The sequence below is a fragment of the Grammomys surdaster genome, unplaced genomic scaffold (assembly GCF_004785775.1).
Source record: "Grammomys surdaster isolate TR1022 unplaced genomic scaffold, NIH_TR_1.0 125928, whole genome shotgun sequence".
NCBI lineage: Eukaryota > Metazoa > Chordata > Mammalia > Rodentia > Muridae > Grammomys > Grammomys surdaster.
The window spans coordinates 1664975-1682958 of NW_021620751.1; the positions used below are offsets into that span (position 1 = coordinate 1664975).

General features: G+C 42.4%; 1 protein-coding gene across 1 annotated transcript in view; it reads left to right on the forward strand.

Annotated features, from left to right (window-relative positions):
- Slc4a4 (solute carrier family 4 member 4) overlaps positions 1-17984 on the forward strand; it is a 325511-nt gene that overhangs the window by 50052 nt on the left and 257475 nt on the right. The window contains exon 3 of the mRNA XM_028752664.1: positions 13217-13396. Coding sequence (XP_028608497.1) covers positions 13217-13396 — 180 coding nt within the window. The remainder of the gene's footprint in view (positions 1-13216; positions 13397-17984) is intronic.

Below are 17984 nucleotides of genomic sequence, written 5' to 3' on the forward strand. Positions count from 1 at the left end.
CTCTCTCTCTCTCTCTCTCTCTCTCTCTCTCTCTCTCTCTCTCTCTCACACACACACACACACAAGCACATGCGTAGATTATCATCTTTTCTAAAAGTTTTAGATTAGATTGAGTGTGCACAGGGTATCTTCATCATTCTGAAGATTTTAACTGGCCGCAGCATCCGTTTGCTTTCTCAGTTCCTCCCTCCCAGTATTCAGCCTCTTAGCTGGCTCTCCTCACCGCTTTCTCTGTTGGAGAGGTCAAGACAGAATGGCCAAGTGAATTTCCCCAAGGACTAGCATCCATTTCTCTTTGGACTCTTTTCTGTTTCCCTTTAAGCTCTGGATGTAAGACTTAATATTCATGATGAGACTGCTGATATACTTCACCTTTAGGTTATTAAATCATCTCATCTTCTAAGAAGACTCATGTTAAATCATATACATACCTGGGGTAAACTGCTTGCCTATTGTCAATTAAAGCCTGCAGTGTTTTCCATGGAATATAGATGTGTTCTAGTGTGTCGTGTTCTGGTACTGAGAAGGATACGTGTGTGCTACATATGAGCACTCACAATTCATCCCCTCCCCCCCCCAGCACAGACTAGAATAATTCTGGGTCCTATGGGCTATTATATAATTTAGGTGGCAATTAAATGAGGTTATGCAACAGTGTAGAGGTACTATGTATTCTAGCCTGAGCTAGATACTCCTCTGTTTTTTTTTTTTAATCATTGCAAAAATTTTAATTTTGGGGGAATTAAAAGTGGGTCCTGGCGAGTATGAGCAGAGCGAGACTGGAATAAGGATCGGTTGGGCTCCCTTTGTTACCTGGTGAGCTTGCTGCTAAGATAGTGTTCCTATTTCACTTTACCCTTTGGCTAATTCCAAAAGGACTGAGGCAGGAGGCTGCCATGACAGGGGTTCACGGGAGGTTCTGCACAGTGCATCCCGACACTACTGATTGCCAGGTGGGCTGAGAGGCAAAGCGGGTGAGCGTGGTGAGTGACATCCACTGAGTCAGCTGTATGGGTGACTTAAATAATTCCCATCTCTGAATAGCGAGAAGGCTTTTAAGTCTGGTAATTGCTTTTACCTTTCACAGGGGTTGGAATGAGAAGACAGCTGTCCTAAGATATTCATTGGGTTCACCTTTAGACTCCGTTGATTTCGAAAGAACTCCACGAGATATTTTACTGAATGTTTTCAAGGTTGAATGCACGGTATTTTTTTTTTTAAAGCAGGGTGAAACATCTGGGAATAGAAATAAGGGTTAAATTTTGGTAATATTAGCCAATAAATCTCTTGCAGAGGATCACAATTAAGTACTTGTAGGTTGTTGAAGTCATCACCCAAGTCCTTGGCTGACCATTACAATTTCACTAAGAATTCTATTTGCACTGAAAAATCAGGGCAGTGTCTTTGGCGTCCAGTGAAGGCTTTAATTGAATCCAGTAGATATGTGTGTTTGGCAAATTCAATCAGTATCTGACTGTTCAGGGTTTTACTTGTTTTGATTCAGTCTGTGCTGTGGCTCGGTGGACCTGGTAGTGTAGCAGGAGTCTCTGGACCTGTTTCTATTCTTGGCTATGCACTGTCTTTCTAGGTGACACAGGCAAATATCACTACAGCAAATGGCTGATTTCCTCCTTCTTTTATCAGCAATGCTTCACAGATTCTTGGTTAATACCCCAAAATACTTTGCTATTCATAGCAAACTATTGTGAATTACTTAATTTGCAACTTCTGTGATTTTTTTTCCCTGTTGTTTATCTGTTTTTCTGGTACCTAGTGCCTGTTTTTATGGTACCCACTCATGCTTGGAAAGTGTTCTATCAGGGAGTTTTATCCTGGCTTTCTGTGGACTCTTTTCTTTTTTATGTATATAAAGAAATACCATTTTTAACCCTGTCCCCTGGGTTTGCTAAAAATATAAGCAGTGACATCTGAAATCTTGAAGATGAACCTTATAATTTTAAGGTATTACCTCCTGCAGATGTAATCCTGGTGTGAAATTTATCTTTCTTCTCAACACGATCTCGCCAGTGGTTGCTATGACTGCAGAACACCCCCAGACTGAAGTCGAAATACTGATTATCTAGATTTCAATAGGTTAGTTGATTAATACCCATGTTAACCGTCCCTTCTTAGTTGTAATTGAAGGATGATGCTTCCACTCTTTCAGCCTACTAAAATGGCAAGAGCAGTTGCTTGTATCAACCGCTGTCCCTTTGAGTGTGAAAACATTCCTAGCAGGACGCAGATTCTGTTCAGCCAAATGAAGTAGACATGATTTAAGAGCACAACTTTATCAATATAATCAATACAGGAGACTGTACCATATATGTGGGTGAGTTCACATGAGAACCCAGGGAATATATCTCATAGGATAATGCTGAGACCTAAAGGATGGAAAGGAATTGGCTAGAGGAAGGATTTGAGGAGAATCCTGGGCAGGCATGTCTGTAGACTTAGAGTAGAAGGTGAATTGAAGAAACAGAAAGTATGTTAGTATGCCAAATCATGAGACCAGACAGACAGTGGCCTGAAGTAGGTGAGACCCAGATAATTTGTTGCATTTATTTATTCATTGTATGATGTATTGGTCTGAACATATTCATGTTTATGTACATGTTCTTTACACATATGTATATGTATGTGTGTGTGTAAGATAGAGTTTGAGGTTAGTTGTCTTTCTCTGTTGCTCTCTACATTATTATTTTTTAAAAGATTTATTTATTTTATACATGCAAGTACATGGTTGCTGTCTTCAGACACACCAGAAGAGGGCATCAGATCCCATTACAGATGGTTGTCAGCCACCATGTGGTTGCTGGGAATTGAACTCAGGTCCTCTGGAAGACCAGTCAGTGCTCTTAACCACTGAGCCATCTCTCTAGTCCCTCTACATTATTATTGATTTGTTTGTTTTTTTTGAGACAGGGTCTCTCACTTAATATGTAAGTCACCATTGGCTAGTCTGGCTGGCCCAGGTGCTATGGAGATATTCGTCTTTGTCTCTCCTGCCCCCAGTGCCTGGATTTTTCTTGAGTGCTGGGGATCTGAGCTTAGGTCCCTATGCTTACACAGCAAGCATTTCTACCACTGAGCCCTCTCCCCCAGCTCTTACGTAGTTACTGAAGCCAAGAGTCTCACACTGTAGCCCAGGCTGGGCTGGAATTCATTATGTAACATAAGCTGGCCTCAAACTCATGGTGGTCTTTCTACCTTAGCTTCTTGAGGTGCTGGGATTATAGGTGTGACCCACCAGGTCTGTTTTTTTGACTTTCAATTCTGCTGAAGATTTGGAATTGTGTTGAGCATGTTCAAAGCATATGTAAAGGGTTTTAAGCAAGGAAGTGACAAGTGACATTTTGCAAGAAAGGTTCTTTTTGGCTGCTGGATGGAAAGAATTATCCAGGAGGGCAGTTATAAAAGTGGAGAGTCTGATCGAATGGGAGATGACTTTTTGTGTTAGCTAACTGGGAACAAAAGAGTTGGACAGGAATGGGTTGAACCCCCAAGATTTACAGATAGATGAGTGACTGCTATACTGGATTTTTGCTATAAGCCACCAGGGGGATCATTTGTCATTTTGTAAGATGATTAGAACTGGGGTAAAATGGTGTCTATGATAGGGACTCAACCGTTTGAGTCTATTTGATACTCGTTAGCCATCCACGTAGAGCTGTGACATAAGCAGTTGGCTGTATAAGATGAAACCAAGAAGAAGGAACAGGGAGGAAGAAAGTTACTTGGAAGTCCTAGTGACATGGCTATCCTAAGCCACAGGAATGGTGATGCTATTTCAGGTAGAAACTTGAAAGTCCTAGGCAGATATCCTGCATATTAGATATTTACATTGCAATTCATAGCAGTAGCAAAACTACAATTATGAAGTAGTAATGAAATAATTTTATGGTTGTGGGGTAACTACAGCATGAGGAACTATATTAAAGGGTTGAAGCATTAGGAAGGCCGAGAGCCACTGCTTACGGCATTGGTGCAAAGCTGCTGGCTCTCCCTTCTAAGTGATCTGTTGTACTTGCCTATTTTAAATGCTTGGGATTGTATAGAATTTGCATAACTAGAAGGGGGTCTCACAAAAGATCTAGCTTAATGTTCTCACCTAGATGAGCCTGGACGGAGTGGAAGGGATTGGGCAGTCGCTAGAGTAACCAAGGGAACGCCTTTTCTGATCAGTGCTTGTTCCCAGAGAGTATGCTGTGCTTGTTCTCTCCGGAGGGAAGAGACATGTGGATGGAGATGAACGAGAGCTAGAAAAGGCATCTCGAAGAGTATAAAGTGGCATCTGAAGGGAGAGTGAAGGTGTGGGAAAAGCTTTTAGAGAGATGAGAGAGAAAGACCTCATCAGCCTGGGTGGGCTCACCCTTGGTGAGCCTCTTGAGAGGAGGACGCACATCCCACTCAGATCATTTTCATATTCTGCTGCAGCTTATGGGACCGAGGGTTGTGAATCTAAATTTGTCATTTTGTGACAGAAGCATATTCAGAGATACACAGGGCTTGTTTCCCTTAGGTAATTGCTAATTTAATGAGTTCATCATCATCATTTTTTTAAAAGTGTGTTTTCTAGATAATGTTAGATGGGAGGACTGATGACGGACACATAGCGTAGTCATGGGAACAGGAAAGGGTGCTTCTATAGCCTGGAGAACCTAGAGTGCTGCCCGTCTCTGTATATCTTAAATTGGCTCTTTGGCTTCAGTAGGCTTACTGGAAAGGAAACTACTAAATAAAAGTAATGCTGGTGGACCCTGGCTCTCAAGATACATCTGTGGCCAAGGAGAAGGTAGTAGCTTTCTTGTCTGGGTGCATATGGAAAGCCGTAATCATAAAGATTTGGGAGGTTGTCTTATTTAGGCTAATATGCCTCTTGTGGCATTTTCTCTAGTTCTCAGTGATTGTGATGGTCCCATGGCATTCCTTGCGTCCATCTCACTCACCTACACACAGAAGGGTAGTAGGCAGGAGCATCAGGTACAGTCATTTGAGATATCTCACTTGTGATCAGCCATGAATACATAGAATATAATGTGGATTATCTGTCTCTAGAACCAAATACTAGTCTTCCTATTTCCCATCCACAGTTAAGCCACTGCAAACAGAGAAGCCATAGCAGGGTCAGGGCTGGACAATGTATTTGGAATGAGGGTATGAGTGTGAGCATTTATGTGTCTCTCTGGCTGCCTCTCTGGCTGCCGTTACAAATCCAATTATCAATGACTGTTGGATTAGCTATTGTTTTGAGTCGTCCAGTTTTGTTTCCCATGCAGTAATGTGCATGGTGACTGCAAGAGAAATAAAAAGCGGTTAGGTCTCTGTGTTTGCCTTCCAGGTAGGCTCAGTACAACCGCATATATACTGCACATTAAAATTCAGGGGCGGTTGGCTGTTGATGAGTGGAGGAGTTCTGACTGGGTAGTGCCAGCCTTCCCGGATCTTTTGAGTCTATTCAGCTCTCCTCAGTCAAGTGAAAGGCTTGGCAGACCTGGCTCCCGGGGGTTGGCACTCACTTGTGTGAACACTGGGGAAGCTGTGGTCAGAGCTGGGTGAAGGTTGCCAGGCACTTGCTTCTGGGCAGGGTGAGGGAGGATAGAGTTATGGAAAGTGTTGCCTCTGTTGACCCACTACATTCTCTTCAGTGGTTTTAAAGAGACAGTAAAGGGACAAGTTAGGACTAGGTCTAAGTTGCCTCTTCTGCCCTGCTCGGAGTGAATGCTCTTGAGAACAGAGGGAGTTCACATGCTATTATCGGGGCTCCAGGTGGGTGGGATAAGGAAAAATACAGCTTTGACTTTTCCCTTTGGAAAGAGAAGGAGAATACCATCCACGCTTCTGGAGCATCTTCGTGTACAAGATAGAGTGGGAGACAGTTGTTCATTAAGATTGCTCATGAAAATTATGTCTAGATTTCTGAATACGTTGGTGTTTTTAATTTGTGGATGAGGACAGAAAATAGTATGCTAGATCAGCACTAAATCTACTTTGGAGACTCCTCTCCAACTGGTGGCACTTTAGGAACTGAAGTTTATAGAGGGTGAGCCTAACTCACTTTTGATGGTTCATTAGGATAAGGATCCTAAAGTACCTTTCAAAGGGAATCCTTGCCTTTTTAGCATAGATTTTTAAAAATTAATTTATGCCTACTGAAAATGTAAGAGTTGCATGTAAGAATATTAACTAATTCAGTTTTACCTCTGTTATCAACTGTTGATGATGGAGATTATCATGGAAACTAGATGTTACTGTGTGGCCTTGTCCTCACCTTTATTGAAGGCTAGTTGTAACTGCTAAAATGGACAGTCAGAGGAAGATGCACAATTTTTTCTGAACTAAGGGACTGACATCTAGCTGATAAACATTTAGCTTGCTTTTTTAAAATTTTGTTTATAGCTGTTTGTGTATAGATTGTCGTCGTCATCACCATCATCCCCTATGGTCATTATCATTGAATATTGGAAATATTGTCCTCAGTGATCACAATAATGACAAATTGAGATTTCTTATTAGCCCCTTTAGGGGTTCTCAGATGGGCTTAAGATTTCTGGGAATCCCAGGCAGTTCAGGACAAGAAAGATATTTCTCCCTTTTTCTGTATGAGAGTGTGAATGTGTGAGTGTGTGCACGTGCGTGTGCATGTACATATGTGTGTGAAGGTATCTGTGTGTAGTGGTGACTTCTGCTTTGTCTGAGGCAGGGCCTCTTTTGTTTCTCTCATTTAGACCAGCTAGCTGGCCTATGAGCTTCTGGAGGATTCTCTTGGCTCAGTCTCCTTCCTCCTCACAGGAGTGCTGAGGTTATAGGTGGTCACATCATCTGTCTGGCTTTTATCTCAGTTCCTGGGATTTGAACCTTGGTCCTCAAGCTTTCACAACAAGTTTTTTTTTTTTTTTGTCTACTGAGAGATCTCCCCAGACCCATCCCCTCTTAAAAACAAATAAACTTATTTTCTATATATTTATTTATATGCTCAATTCTAAGTGTAATTAATTGGTAGTGTTAATATTAAAATAAATTATTCACCAGTATTTCAAAGTTATCTATAAATAATTCATATGTGAGATATAATTATCTGTTAATAAAGATTTGCATTGTTTTTCCCATGTAAAAAATCACCCCTCTCCAAAATATAAAGATAGAAATTACTCTTGTCCCAAGAAGTCATGTGTTTGAAGTCTAGGCCCTCTTTCAAACATAAAGGGCTGGCTTACCCCCTGGTAACTACAAAATTATATCTGGCTTCTGAAAACGATTTTCTCTTCATGAGCTGGTATTTATGCCCTGTAAATTATCAATGTTGTTACATCTTATTAGAACCGACTATGGACATTCTTTTGGATTTGTGTAGGGTAAACCAACAATTTATTTGTATTAATTTGTGAAATATTTTGGAGTATACAGGCCAGTTTGCTTCTTAATATATAAAGCGCCACATTCACCTCCACGGTACCTGTACTTGATATCACGATGCTAAAGTCTCTTATAAAAATACTGCCATTTGAGGCTTTTTGTTTGTTTGTGAAGACCTTGCTGCATTTTTTTTTAATTGAACACCCATCCAGGATCTTTGCCTTCTCTCCTACATGTCTCTTTAAAGATTTTGCTCCCTTCTCTCCCTTTTGGTGACAGCTACCAATCCGTTCTAAGCATCTCGATATATAGTAGGTTATGTAAGATCAGGACTTACATTTTGGGAATTTTGCTTATCAGTTCTGAGGGGCAGGTGTGAAGTGTTTGGTTTGCAGAGTCTTTGCTTTAAATTGGAGAGAACGGTTTGCTTGATGGTAGAAATATCAACAATGGAGAATGAGAAGCGCAGCCAGAGCGTACCTCGGGCTTTAATTAGAGATGTGTGTGGGAGGCTGGAGGAGTGACTGCAGGTAGGAAAAGGTACATCTCCGGGAGAAGATTTTATCTGTCCTTTGGCGATCCATGAGCTAGCAGATTAAAACACCATATATACTGCCTTCTTCCAAAACAGCTCAGGATAAAGTGAAAAAACAAACAAACAAAACAGATAAAATATAACAACAACAACGACAACAAAACAACAACAAGGAAAAGACCCCAAACAGTTGTGAAATGAGAGGCAGAGGGCAGTGTATTAAATGCAGGCTATGGACTACTGCACTCACATGGGATGGTCTCATAGTTGCTTCCTTGCCATCAACACGAGGAGGGAAACTTAGTTATGTGGTTTATAGAATACATGTGTGTTTTACTTGGGCGTGTGTGTGTGTGTGTGTCTGTGTATGTGCGTACCCAGAGGAAGATGTTTGCTGTCCCCCTACTGTATTCTTTGAGACAGGGCTTCTTACTGAACCTTGATAGTTTTTAGCTAGTCTGGTTGGCCATCAGTCGCCATAGTCCTGTTTCCAGCTTTACCACTCCCCAGTAGGTGTTTATAGGAATATGTAGCCACCACGTCTTACCCAGCAAGCCATCTTCTTAATGTTGTGAATGTGTACTTTTAAAAATTCCCTTAAAGCTGGCACTCAGCTTATGTTCACATTGATATCTGAGCACTAATTCTCCTGTGGGATGCTCTGAACAAGGTATTTGCTCATTGGTTTCAGCATCTCTGACTTTCCAAACTTTGGTTTCTTCATGTGGATCTTAAATTAGTAGCAGAATCACTTGTGCCAGAGAAGTGCACAGCAGCAATGAACATGATTAGAAGCTCTTGGCACATGGCTGCTGTGTCTATACATATACAGTGCACCATACTTCCCAGGCAGGAGCTAATAGTTCCGTCCTGCCTACAGAGACATAGGTTGTTAACCATCAAACCATCCATAGACATTTTCATTTGGCTAGTGAATATTTTATTTTCTGGCTTGAGTTATCCTTTGATTCTTCCAACTTCTGAATCATCCTAAGAAAGTAGTATCTGCAAAAGCCATCTTTACTTAAATGACTACAGAGTTGCTAAGTGTCAGGGTAGACTGTTTCCCCTGAAAACATTACAGCGATAATCAGAAGATTCCAGTTAAGTTAGCCATTTCTCAAGAATTGGGAGACCTGTGGGTGGCTGCTTCACAGAGTATCCTGTTTGCTACTAGGGTGGAACAGGTGAAGACAGGGGGAGACAAGACTCAGTAGTGATGATTCTGACATCCAGAGATAGCCAGCAGAGCTGTGTTGTGTTCCCAGAAGTCCTGGCTGTAGTGTGGATTGTGAAGTATTCCCGAGATACTTGGAATATGTTGGGAACTCCCACCATCTGTCAGAGACAGGCATGTAGGGTATTTATTTGAACACATGATGTCCCTGCCAGATTGATGCCCTATGACTACATACCTAAACGATCACTGTCAAGTGTAGGCTCCAACACTTTGGCTTGATTGGTCGGACTAGCATACATGTAAGCTTGCTGTTAATATATTCGACAGTCGTATCTTCCTTCTGAATTTAAGCTTTAAGTTAACATTTTAAAAGTTAAATTAAATTTAAAGAAGTTTTATTCTTTATTTTCCCTTTATTTTTAAGAAGCAATTTTCATGAAATTGATAGAGGAGTTTTTTGAGCCTAACATTTTTCTTATAATAAATTAGTAACGATCCCCATTTTTTGAGTATCCTACAGTTTTGTAAACCTTTGTGGGGTCAGGAAGCTGTTCCTTCTTTTCTTTTTACACAGAACAGTAGCTGCACCATCAACATTTATAGCTCTGCTGAGAGCTCACATTAATCTTCATGACATATCTCTGAAAGTGATAAAGATATTTTAATGAAAGTAAACACTGAGATCTACCTGTGATATTCTTACCAACAATAGACTCTTTCCAGCAGTCATACCACTCCTGTTGGTCAGGATGATAGGAGTTTTGTAGGGCCTGTGAGAACACTTCCATCTTGGCTCATGTTACTGTTGGTGTTTTGGTTACTTGGTCATATAGCTAATAACATATTTGGTCAGCCCTGTGTGAAAACTTGCCCATCTATGCCGGGTCTTGCCACACAAGGCTGTCCTGTTTGCCTCCTTTCACAGACAATGGAGAAAGAAGGAGAGGCAGAGTATAAATATTTAAAGTAATAAGGCCCCAATGGTCCACAGCACCCAGATTTACATTTCCTTTTCTTTATGTAAACTTACATGAGGCCAAAGGGGAAGATTTAGGTGCCAGTGAGATGTGAGAGGAAGAGGAAGAAGAGGAAGAGGATGGGAAGGAGGATGGAGAGAAGAGGGGGAGGAAGAGAAAGAAGAGGGAAGAGGAAGAAGAGGAGGAGGAGGAAGAAGAGAAGGAGGGGAAAGAGGGGGAGGAAGAGGAGGAGGAAGAGGAAGAGAAGGAGGAGGAAGGAAGAGGAAGAAGAGGAGGAGGAAGAAAAGGAGGAAGAGGAGGAAGAGGAGGAAAGGGACGCTGTGCTCAGGGGCTTAATTCCTTGGACATTTCTTGTCAAACAGCATCTTCCTCACTGGTAATATTCTGTTTTACCATATTGTAAGAGTACCTACAACGTTGAACACTAGAGGCTCAGGGCTCCATAGGTGTCATCACCATGAGTACATAAAACGCCTGAGTGTAGTGTGTGGGATGGATTGCTAGAAAGGCTCTAACATTGGGCGATGGTGAGGGTTGTACAGCTCTACATGAAATCCAGAATTACACAATTGCAAGGAGTGAATTTTACAGTTTGCAGATGATACCTCGATAAGCTTGTAAAATGTCTGAGGTTGGGGATATCGCTAAAGGAGCCCCTGTATCTTCTCAGCCAGAAAGATGCTACAGGACTCTGACGTGTGGCATCAAATCCGAAGGCTTCCTCACCTGTGGACAGAGCAGGGAACTGTGGGAGGAGGAGTTGGAGGGATGCAGGGAAGCTGGACGAGCCGTAGGACAGTGCTGCAGTGCTACGGTCACCAGAATGAGCAGAATCGTGCCATTTTGTAGTTATGACCATCCAACTAAGCTCTCAAATGAAGGCACGCCCCACTGCAGAGCTTGAAGGCTTGTTATCTGAACGCTGTAGCTTTTTCATAAGTTTGAAAATGATACTCTATACGTAACAATATATGTAATAACACACACATACACACAGACACACGTAAAACTTTAAATCCTGTCAGCTCACATAGTCTCTTTTAAATGACTTGGTCAAATGTACTACACAGACTTGAGTTTACACAGTAAATCTTATTGTACCACATCAGCATGAATGTACATTAATTACCATTTTCCTGTGACTATTATTTATTAATGTGCAGGAAACATTTACTGTGACACTTTAGAACTTTGAAATTCCCCCCTCTGTGTGTGTGTGCTTGTGTATGTGTGCATGCATGAGAGAGAAAGAGAGAGAGAGAGAGAGAGAGAGAGAGAGAGAGAGAGAGAGAGAGATCCATAAACCTGCGCTGAGATGGGATAAAGCTGCACGGCCTCCCTTAGTAAGGGGGGCACAGGAAACAATTGACACCGTTTCTTAACTCACATTGTTTCTGAGACATTTCCTACTTCCTAGTATAATACAGCTTTCCCATGAGAACAATTTGCTTGCAGATGGTTAGACATGATACATTTCTCGTTGGCACACGTCCTGTGGGGAGATTGTTCACTGTGCTTTGTAGTCACAAGTTGCTGTTTTTGTGTGCCGGGGGTAGGGTCCCGCTTCATGTGGAAGGGCTCCAACTCCCTTCCAAGTTTCAGTTTCCCATGATACACTACCCCAGAGAGTTCATTCTTCCATAGTTGGAGTCTTTTTCTTGAAGTAGCATATGATTCATTTATACTGTCAGTTAAAGGGAAATCTTGTGAATTATGGTGTTTTGTAGGAGTGCCTGGTGAGTTCCGTGGAAAGTAGGTTCATGACAGTTGATACTCAGGTGGCTGAGGTACATGGCAGTATGTGATATTATCTCTGGAGCTGTAAAGTACCATCAAAGGATAATTCTAGAAATGGGAAATGAAACCTTAGATGAGATAACCTAACCTAATTTGGAATAAAAGAATGTTCAAATTACTTCCAAAACAATGATTTCCAGATTCAGAAGTTATACAGTAGGTAAAGAGAAAGTGAAGGGTTTTCAATGAAAACAAAACGACAACACAAAAAGATGTGGAACTTGGGTTTTTCATCCATCTTACCAGATTTTTGTAAAATGGTATCTTGTAAGTTTCGAGGTGCCTCCCCTAAGGAGGCCTGGAAGCAGTTAGACCTGCTTTTTTTTTTTTTTTTTTCCCGCATCTATCTCCTAAGGCAGCTTTTGCTGGGCTGGGTCTTATTTTTATCATTGCAACAACCAGGCTTTAGAAACTTCGGGAAATGAGAAAAGAGACTTGGGAGTCACAGCGGAGCTGACATTCGCTTTAGCGCTTCCTAGTGCGAACATTTGCGGACTTCTAAAATCTTCTCCCCGAGAAAGTTATTTTTCCCAGTTTGCCCCAGTTCCCAGTCTCTGTTCTGCTGATTGGATAAAAAAAAAAAGTTATAGTATAAAACCTTATCCCCAGCAGAATAACTTTTTGAACTTTTGATCTTTATTTTTGCAACCCAGCAGGTTCCTCCCATCTTCATAGTCAGTAGAATCACAGATCTCAAAAACCTAGATCAGAACAGACCTCTAGGTGTTACCAACTTAAGCCACTTGCTGTACAGAAGGATGAGGCCAAGGCTCTGAGAGGTAAGGGGCTGGAAGTGGAGCTCAATGGGTAGGGTATTTTGCCTGGCATATGTGAAGCCCTGGGTTCAAGCAGAGAATAAACTAAGTGTAGTGATGCTTTCCTGGACTCCCAGAACTTGGGAGATGGAGGCAGCAGGATCAGAAGATCAAGGTCATACTCTGCTCTACATCAAGTTAAGGTCAGCCAAGGCTATATGGGACCCTGTCTCAGTAAACAAAAACAAACAAGAGACGTATAATGAAAGCTTTATAGTCGATGACAGACCTGTGGCCAGAATCAGGAATTCTTGATTTCCAGTTTGCTATTCTTTGACTTTCATAAACCTGAGGTCTAAACTTTATCCTGTGGGGACACCCTCACAGACCAGCCTGTGGATGGAATTATACTGTAGCAGAGTGAAATTTGAAAAGAAATTCAATTTTATTTATTTATTTATTTATTTATTTATTTTACAAACTCAATTCTTTGAGTTAGTTAAATACGGAGCAATAGTGTCCCACTCTTGGACTTCTCTGGCCTGTGGTTCCTGTGTAACTTAAGTGTAGAGATATCATGGGTTGAAATGACCGTTGATTTGTCTACCTTCCTTAGGTCACCACACGATCTACATTGGGGTCCATGTGCCCAAGAGCTACCGGAGAAGGAGACGCCATAAGAGAAAGGCCGGGCACAAGGAAAAGAAGGAAAAGGAAAGAATCTCTGAGAACTACTCTGACAAATCTGATGTGGAAAATGCAGATGAGTCCAGCAGTAGCATCCTGAAGCCGCTCAGTGAGTGTTCTCGGTTCAGCACTGCTCTCTGCCTTACTCCTTCCTGGCCAGTGTAGAGGGAGTCAGGGATACCTGGGTGGTCTGTTTAATGGGTAATGTCCGAGGATATGTGTTTATCGTGCTGACAAATTGGTCTAAGAGCTCGAGTGGAAGATTCCGAGTTGACGGGAAAAGATAAGAGGAAGTGTGGGCACAGATGGCAGTCCTTCATCCTGAAAAGTGAGCTAGGGTAGAGCTTCACAGACAATATGTTATTTAACTGCATTCATTGACAGTTAAATCTGATCATTGGATTGATTCTACTTAGAAATAGGTCCTACGGAGACAGTAGGCTAAGATGAGAGTGTATGCGTGTATATGTCCATCTCCCAAATATCTCAGTCATTGGTGATGGTTAACTGGATTTCGGACCAGGCCAGTGATTTAAAATGGAGCACCAGAGTAGCATCGCACAGGGCAGAGAGGAGTACTGAGTGACACAACTCTCGAAAGGTTTGGCCGTCATGGATTTCATGCCTCGTATAAAATGTTAAGATGGATGGGAGGAAGTCAAAGGGCACTTTGGGACTCAAGTCATAAATAGACTGTGGACTTGGGTATGTCTTTATGCTGTTCTGTGTTTGCTGAGCAGGGAGACTCTGATATATGGAGACCCTTTAGGGCTGGAATGAGTCTGTACAGGAGGAACACATGCCAGTTGTGGAAGATTCCCGAAGAGGACTTAGTGACAGCTTTCATGTTGGCAGAGCTGTGTACGCTCTCCATCTCTTGCAGAAGCCCAGACCCTGCAATAAAATGCATTATGGGTGGCACAGATAGAGATCAAGTTCAGTCATGGCAGGTGATGACAGGCCAAATTAGAATGAAGAGCTCAGGGCTGTTGAAACGTGAATTCGCAGCACTAAATTAAAGAGGGCGTGAAGCGTAGCGCCGTGAGTCTTTTCTCGTCTCAGCACTGGAACGAAAGCAGGTGGCTTAGGAAGCCAGACAAGCCCTGCTCCAAGAGGAGCAACACAGATGGGCCACTGGATTGGGGAACTTGGAAATGGACTTCTAAACTGAAAAAAGCGTAGAGTTACGTGTGAGATGGAAGAGGAGGTGGAGGTCAGGTAACTAAAGCTATGTTTATTTTATTGCAATGCTAGGGAAACTTTTTCTAAAAGGATTCTCCATGATATGTCACCCCAAATGATAGTATCCTTTTGTAAGCCAGCTCCTTGAAAAGCATATAAAAAGGTTACGACTAGCAGCTAGAAGGGTTAAAAAAAAAAAAGATAACATCCCATTCTGAATAGATTACTATAGTTTCTTGATATTTACTGTCTATTTTGGCATGATACCAGCCAGCATCAAAGAGGGCCTCTGCTGAGCATATGTGAGAGATCCCCTCTCCTCCCCTTCTCAGCCCCTCCCATCCCCTCCCTTCCATTCCTTTTCTCTCCTCACCCCCTTCCCCTCTCCTTCCCCTCTCCTTCTCTTTTCTCCACCTTTTGAAGATATCTCTCATTCTTCAAGTAATAAAATGTGTCATCACTGTCCATATTAAAGAGATGGAGAAGGAGAAGGAGGGGGAGGGGGAGGACTGGAAAACTGGGAGGGAGAGGTTTCACCTAAACAAAAATGCCAAGCAATTTAGAGGTGATAATGATATCTCACCTTTTTTTTTTTTTTTTGGGAAAGGCAATAAAAGTGGTGCTATGGTGCTAGTCACACTCAGGTAATTAAGAATGGGCAGCTCAGACCTTGCTAAGTGTGTGTGTGGAGTGCTTCTGCACTCTGGGGGCATTTGGGGGACCAGTTTGAATATAGCATGCAAAATGAGCAATATGATTTGTTTCAGGAGTGGACCCTCAGAAATCTCCTCCTGGGTTTACAGCTTTGTGTCTTAAGCTAGGTGCTGCAAATGTAGATATGCCATGGACCAATTGTTCAATGATTTTAGGTTCTCATTCAGCCCAGGCTGGCTTTGAACTTGCTTGCTGTTTAGCCAAAGAGGACCCTGAACTGCTGATTCTCTCGTCTCTATCGGTGAGGAGCTGGGACTATAGGCTTTGTTTTATGTGATGCTATGGGTTGAGCTGAGGATCTTGTGTATGTCAGACAAGCTCTAGTGGAAGGACTTTTTAAATCCCCTTTTCTCCTGGTGGTCAGGAGTGTTTTGGCCATAGTTATCCAAATCGATGTGAAGGTCTTCTTAGAAATTGGTATCAGTTTTCCTGCTGTTCAGTTTGGAGGCAGGTAGACTGGGTATTGTCTTATAGTTCTTAAAAGTCTGCCTGGGTGCATCCAAATACAGAAAGGCAGGCACCAATGTGTAGACATGTTTATGAGAAAATACATCTATGAAATCCATGCCTCATGGTTCGTTGTTCTCTCTCAAGAGTGTCTATGTCTTAAATCTAGGCCTTCTGAATTCCTTAAATATGTACACTGTTTGTGTCCTGAAGGGGAGATGCCTGCATACGCTGGCTGGGAATTTTGCAGCAGTTGTATTTTTTTTTTTTTTTTGAGAGGAAAAGAACCAAGCAACTCACAGATGAATACTAACTTCAGAGGCATCTTCAAGCCTTACTCTGCTTTCCCCTGCACACAGGCCGTTCTGCAGTGTCTTCCAGTCGGCTCACCGTCTGAACTCTGACTGTTCACTTCTCAGTTTGGCTGCACTGGTTTTGCCCAGGGCATTGTCACGTCTTGTTTGCTTTGCTTTGAAGTCTTTCTCCACTCAGAGGCAGTGTTGGTAGTGGCGAAGCTCATGCCACTTGTGCTGATGGTTTCCCCTTGACATGGAAGCAGTATATGTGTTGTGGATTCGACATCCGTTCAGTCCTGCATTATAGCAGCCTCTCTTCACTCACCTTATTTTAGTCAGACTGATGTCAGTGATCCCTGCTTCCAAGTGATTTCTTACTCTAGAGCATTTGCATGTGCATGCCAGCTTCCTGGAACGGCCATCCCGTTCTTATCTCCATGGGCTTTTTGCCTTTCTTCATCTTTCATCCTTAAAATGCTGCCTTTTCAGAGAGGTCTTTTTTTTTTTTCCTCCTCTCACGATGTTTTCTCAGTGTTAAGGTCCTTCCTTCATGATACATCTTTCAACTAACAAGTATTCTTTTTTTCTGCCTACAATTTTGTTTTGTGTGAATATTAGATCTTAAGTTCCCTGGTTGCAAGCAAGGGTGAGGTGTGTCTTGTTTATTTAACCATGACTCTTTAGAGCTGTGTCAGATCTGAAGGATATTTAATACACATTCACTGATGAATATTAAAATGACCAAGGAGGGATATTTAAATTACTAAGGAGGGAAAACAAAAGCATTACTTTCATTGCTCTAAGTCTCTACCATGTTCTAGGTGAAGACCCAGCTGATTTTTCTCGAGTTCTATCCTAGCATGCCGGCTCTCTCTGGCTTGCCTCCTTCCTCGCCATGTCAGATCTCACAATGACTTTTTAAGTGTTCCAATTTGAAAAATGCCTAATTATTTCAGCTGTTGCCAAAATGGCATTTTGTTTTGGGGTAGACAACTCTCAAAAGTAGTATTGCCTGTTGGCTGTAGGTCATGGAAGAAATTGATCCACAGGACACATATATTCATCATGTAGACTTAAAAGATGGTCACCATTGCACACAGAAGTCAGGGAACTCTGCTTAGAAGTCACTGTCAAGAAGCGCAAAACTGTGCATCTTCAAAATCAGTTCTAAGGAGACTCCACCACAGATTTTCAGTATTTAACACGTCAGGGACATGACATAGTTGATAGATTCAGTTAGTTTAGAATAGATATTTTTTTTCTCTTTTCCATTACTTCTGGCATCCAGATAGGGTGTCTACAAGGTTAGTATGCATTTGATCTTTACATGTTTGTATCTGTGAGGATCACAGAAGCCAGCTAGTTTCAGATCTACCCCTAAGCTCAGCAGCCTCTAAGGCTTTACATGACTTCTCTTCCCAATGTGGTGTCAGAACTGGTGTCCCAGCTAAGGACAGAGGAAAGAAACCCGTGTGTAATTGTGGCACGCTGAGCAACGGGGAGAGCGAGGCTGGGAAGAGACAGGAGTCACTGGAAGAACAGGCGGGAGGAGAGACAAGGGATGAGGAGGCGGCGTGGAGTGGGTGGCGGAGAGAAAACTTAGATTGTGCTCTTTCTTAAAAATAATCCTCTTACCTCCTCCACTATGCACTTTTCCCCCCCTAAGTTAGCAGCTGCCATCCTCCGAGGCGTGCCCAAAGATGCAAGGGACTGATGCTCCTGGCTGCTGGGATCTAGAAACACAGCTCAGCTCCCCACAGTTAATGGCTTTGGTCTCTGCATTTTACATTTTTGTTAGTGTCCTGGAAGGCCTTTAAGAGCCACCTTGTGACTGCAGAGTCTGCTAAGCAGTGTCAGATGTTAGGAGGCACAGGTACAAACCCAGCATCAAGCTCAGTATATCGACGGGCTGTGCAGTGTGTTTCTGGACCTTCGAGAGGGCCTGTGTCAGAGGTACTAGCTGCCTCCTCCTATCTGCAGCTCTGCCCATGATGGCCACACAGTGCTCAGTGAGTGGGTGTGGGCAGACAGTCTTGTGTTCTTTTCTAACTCTTTGGA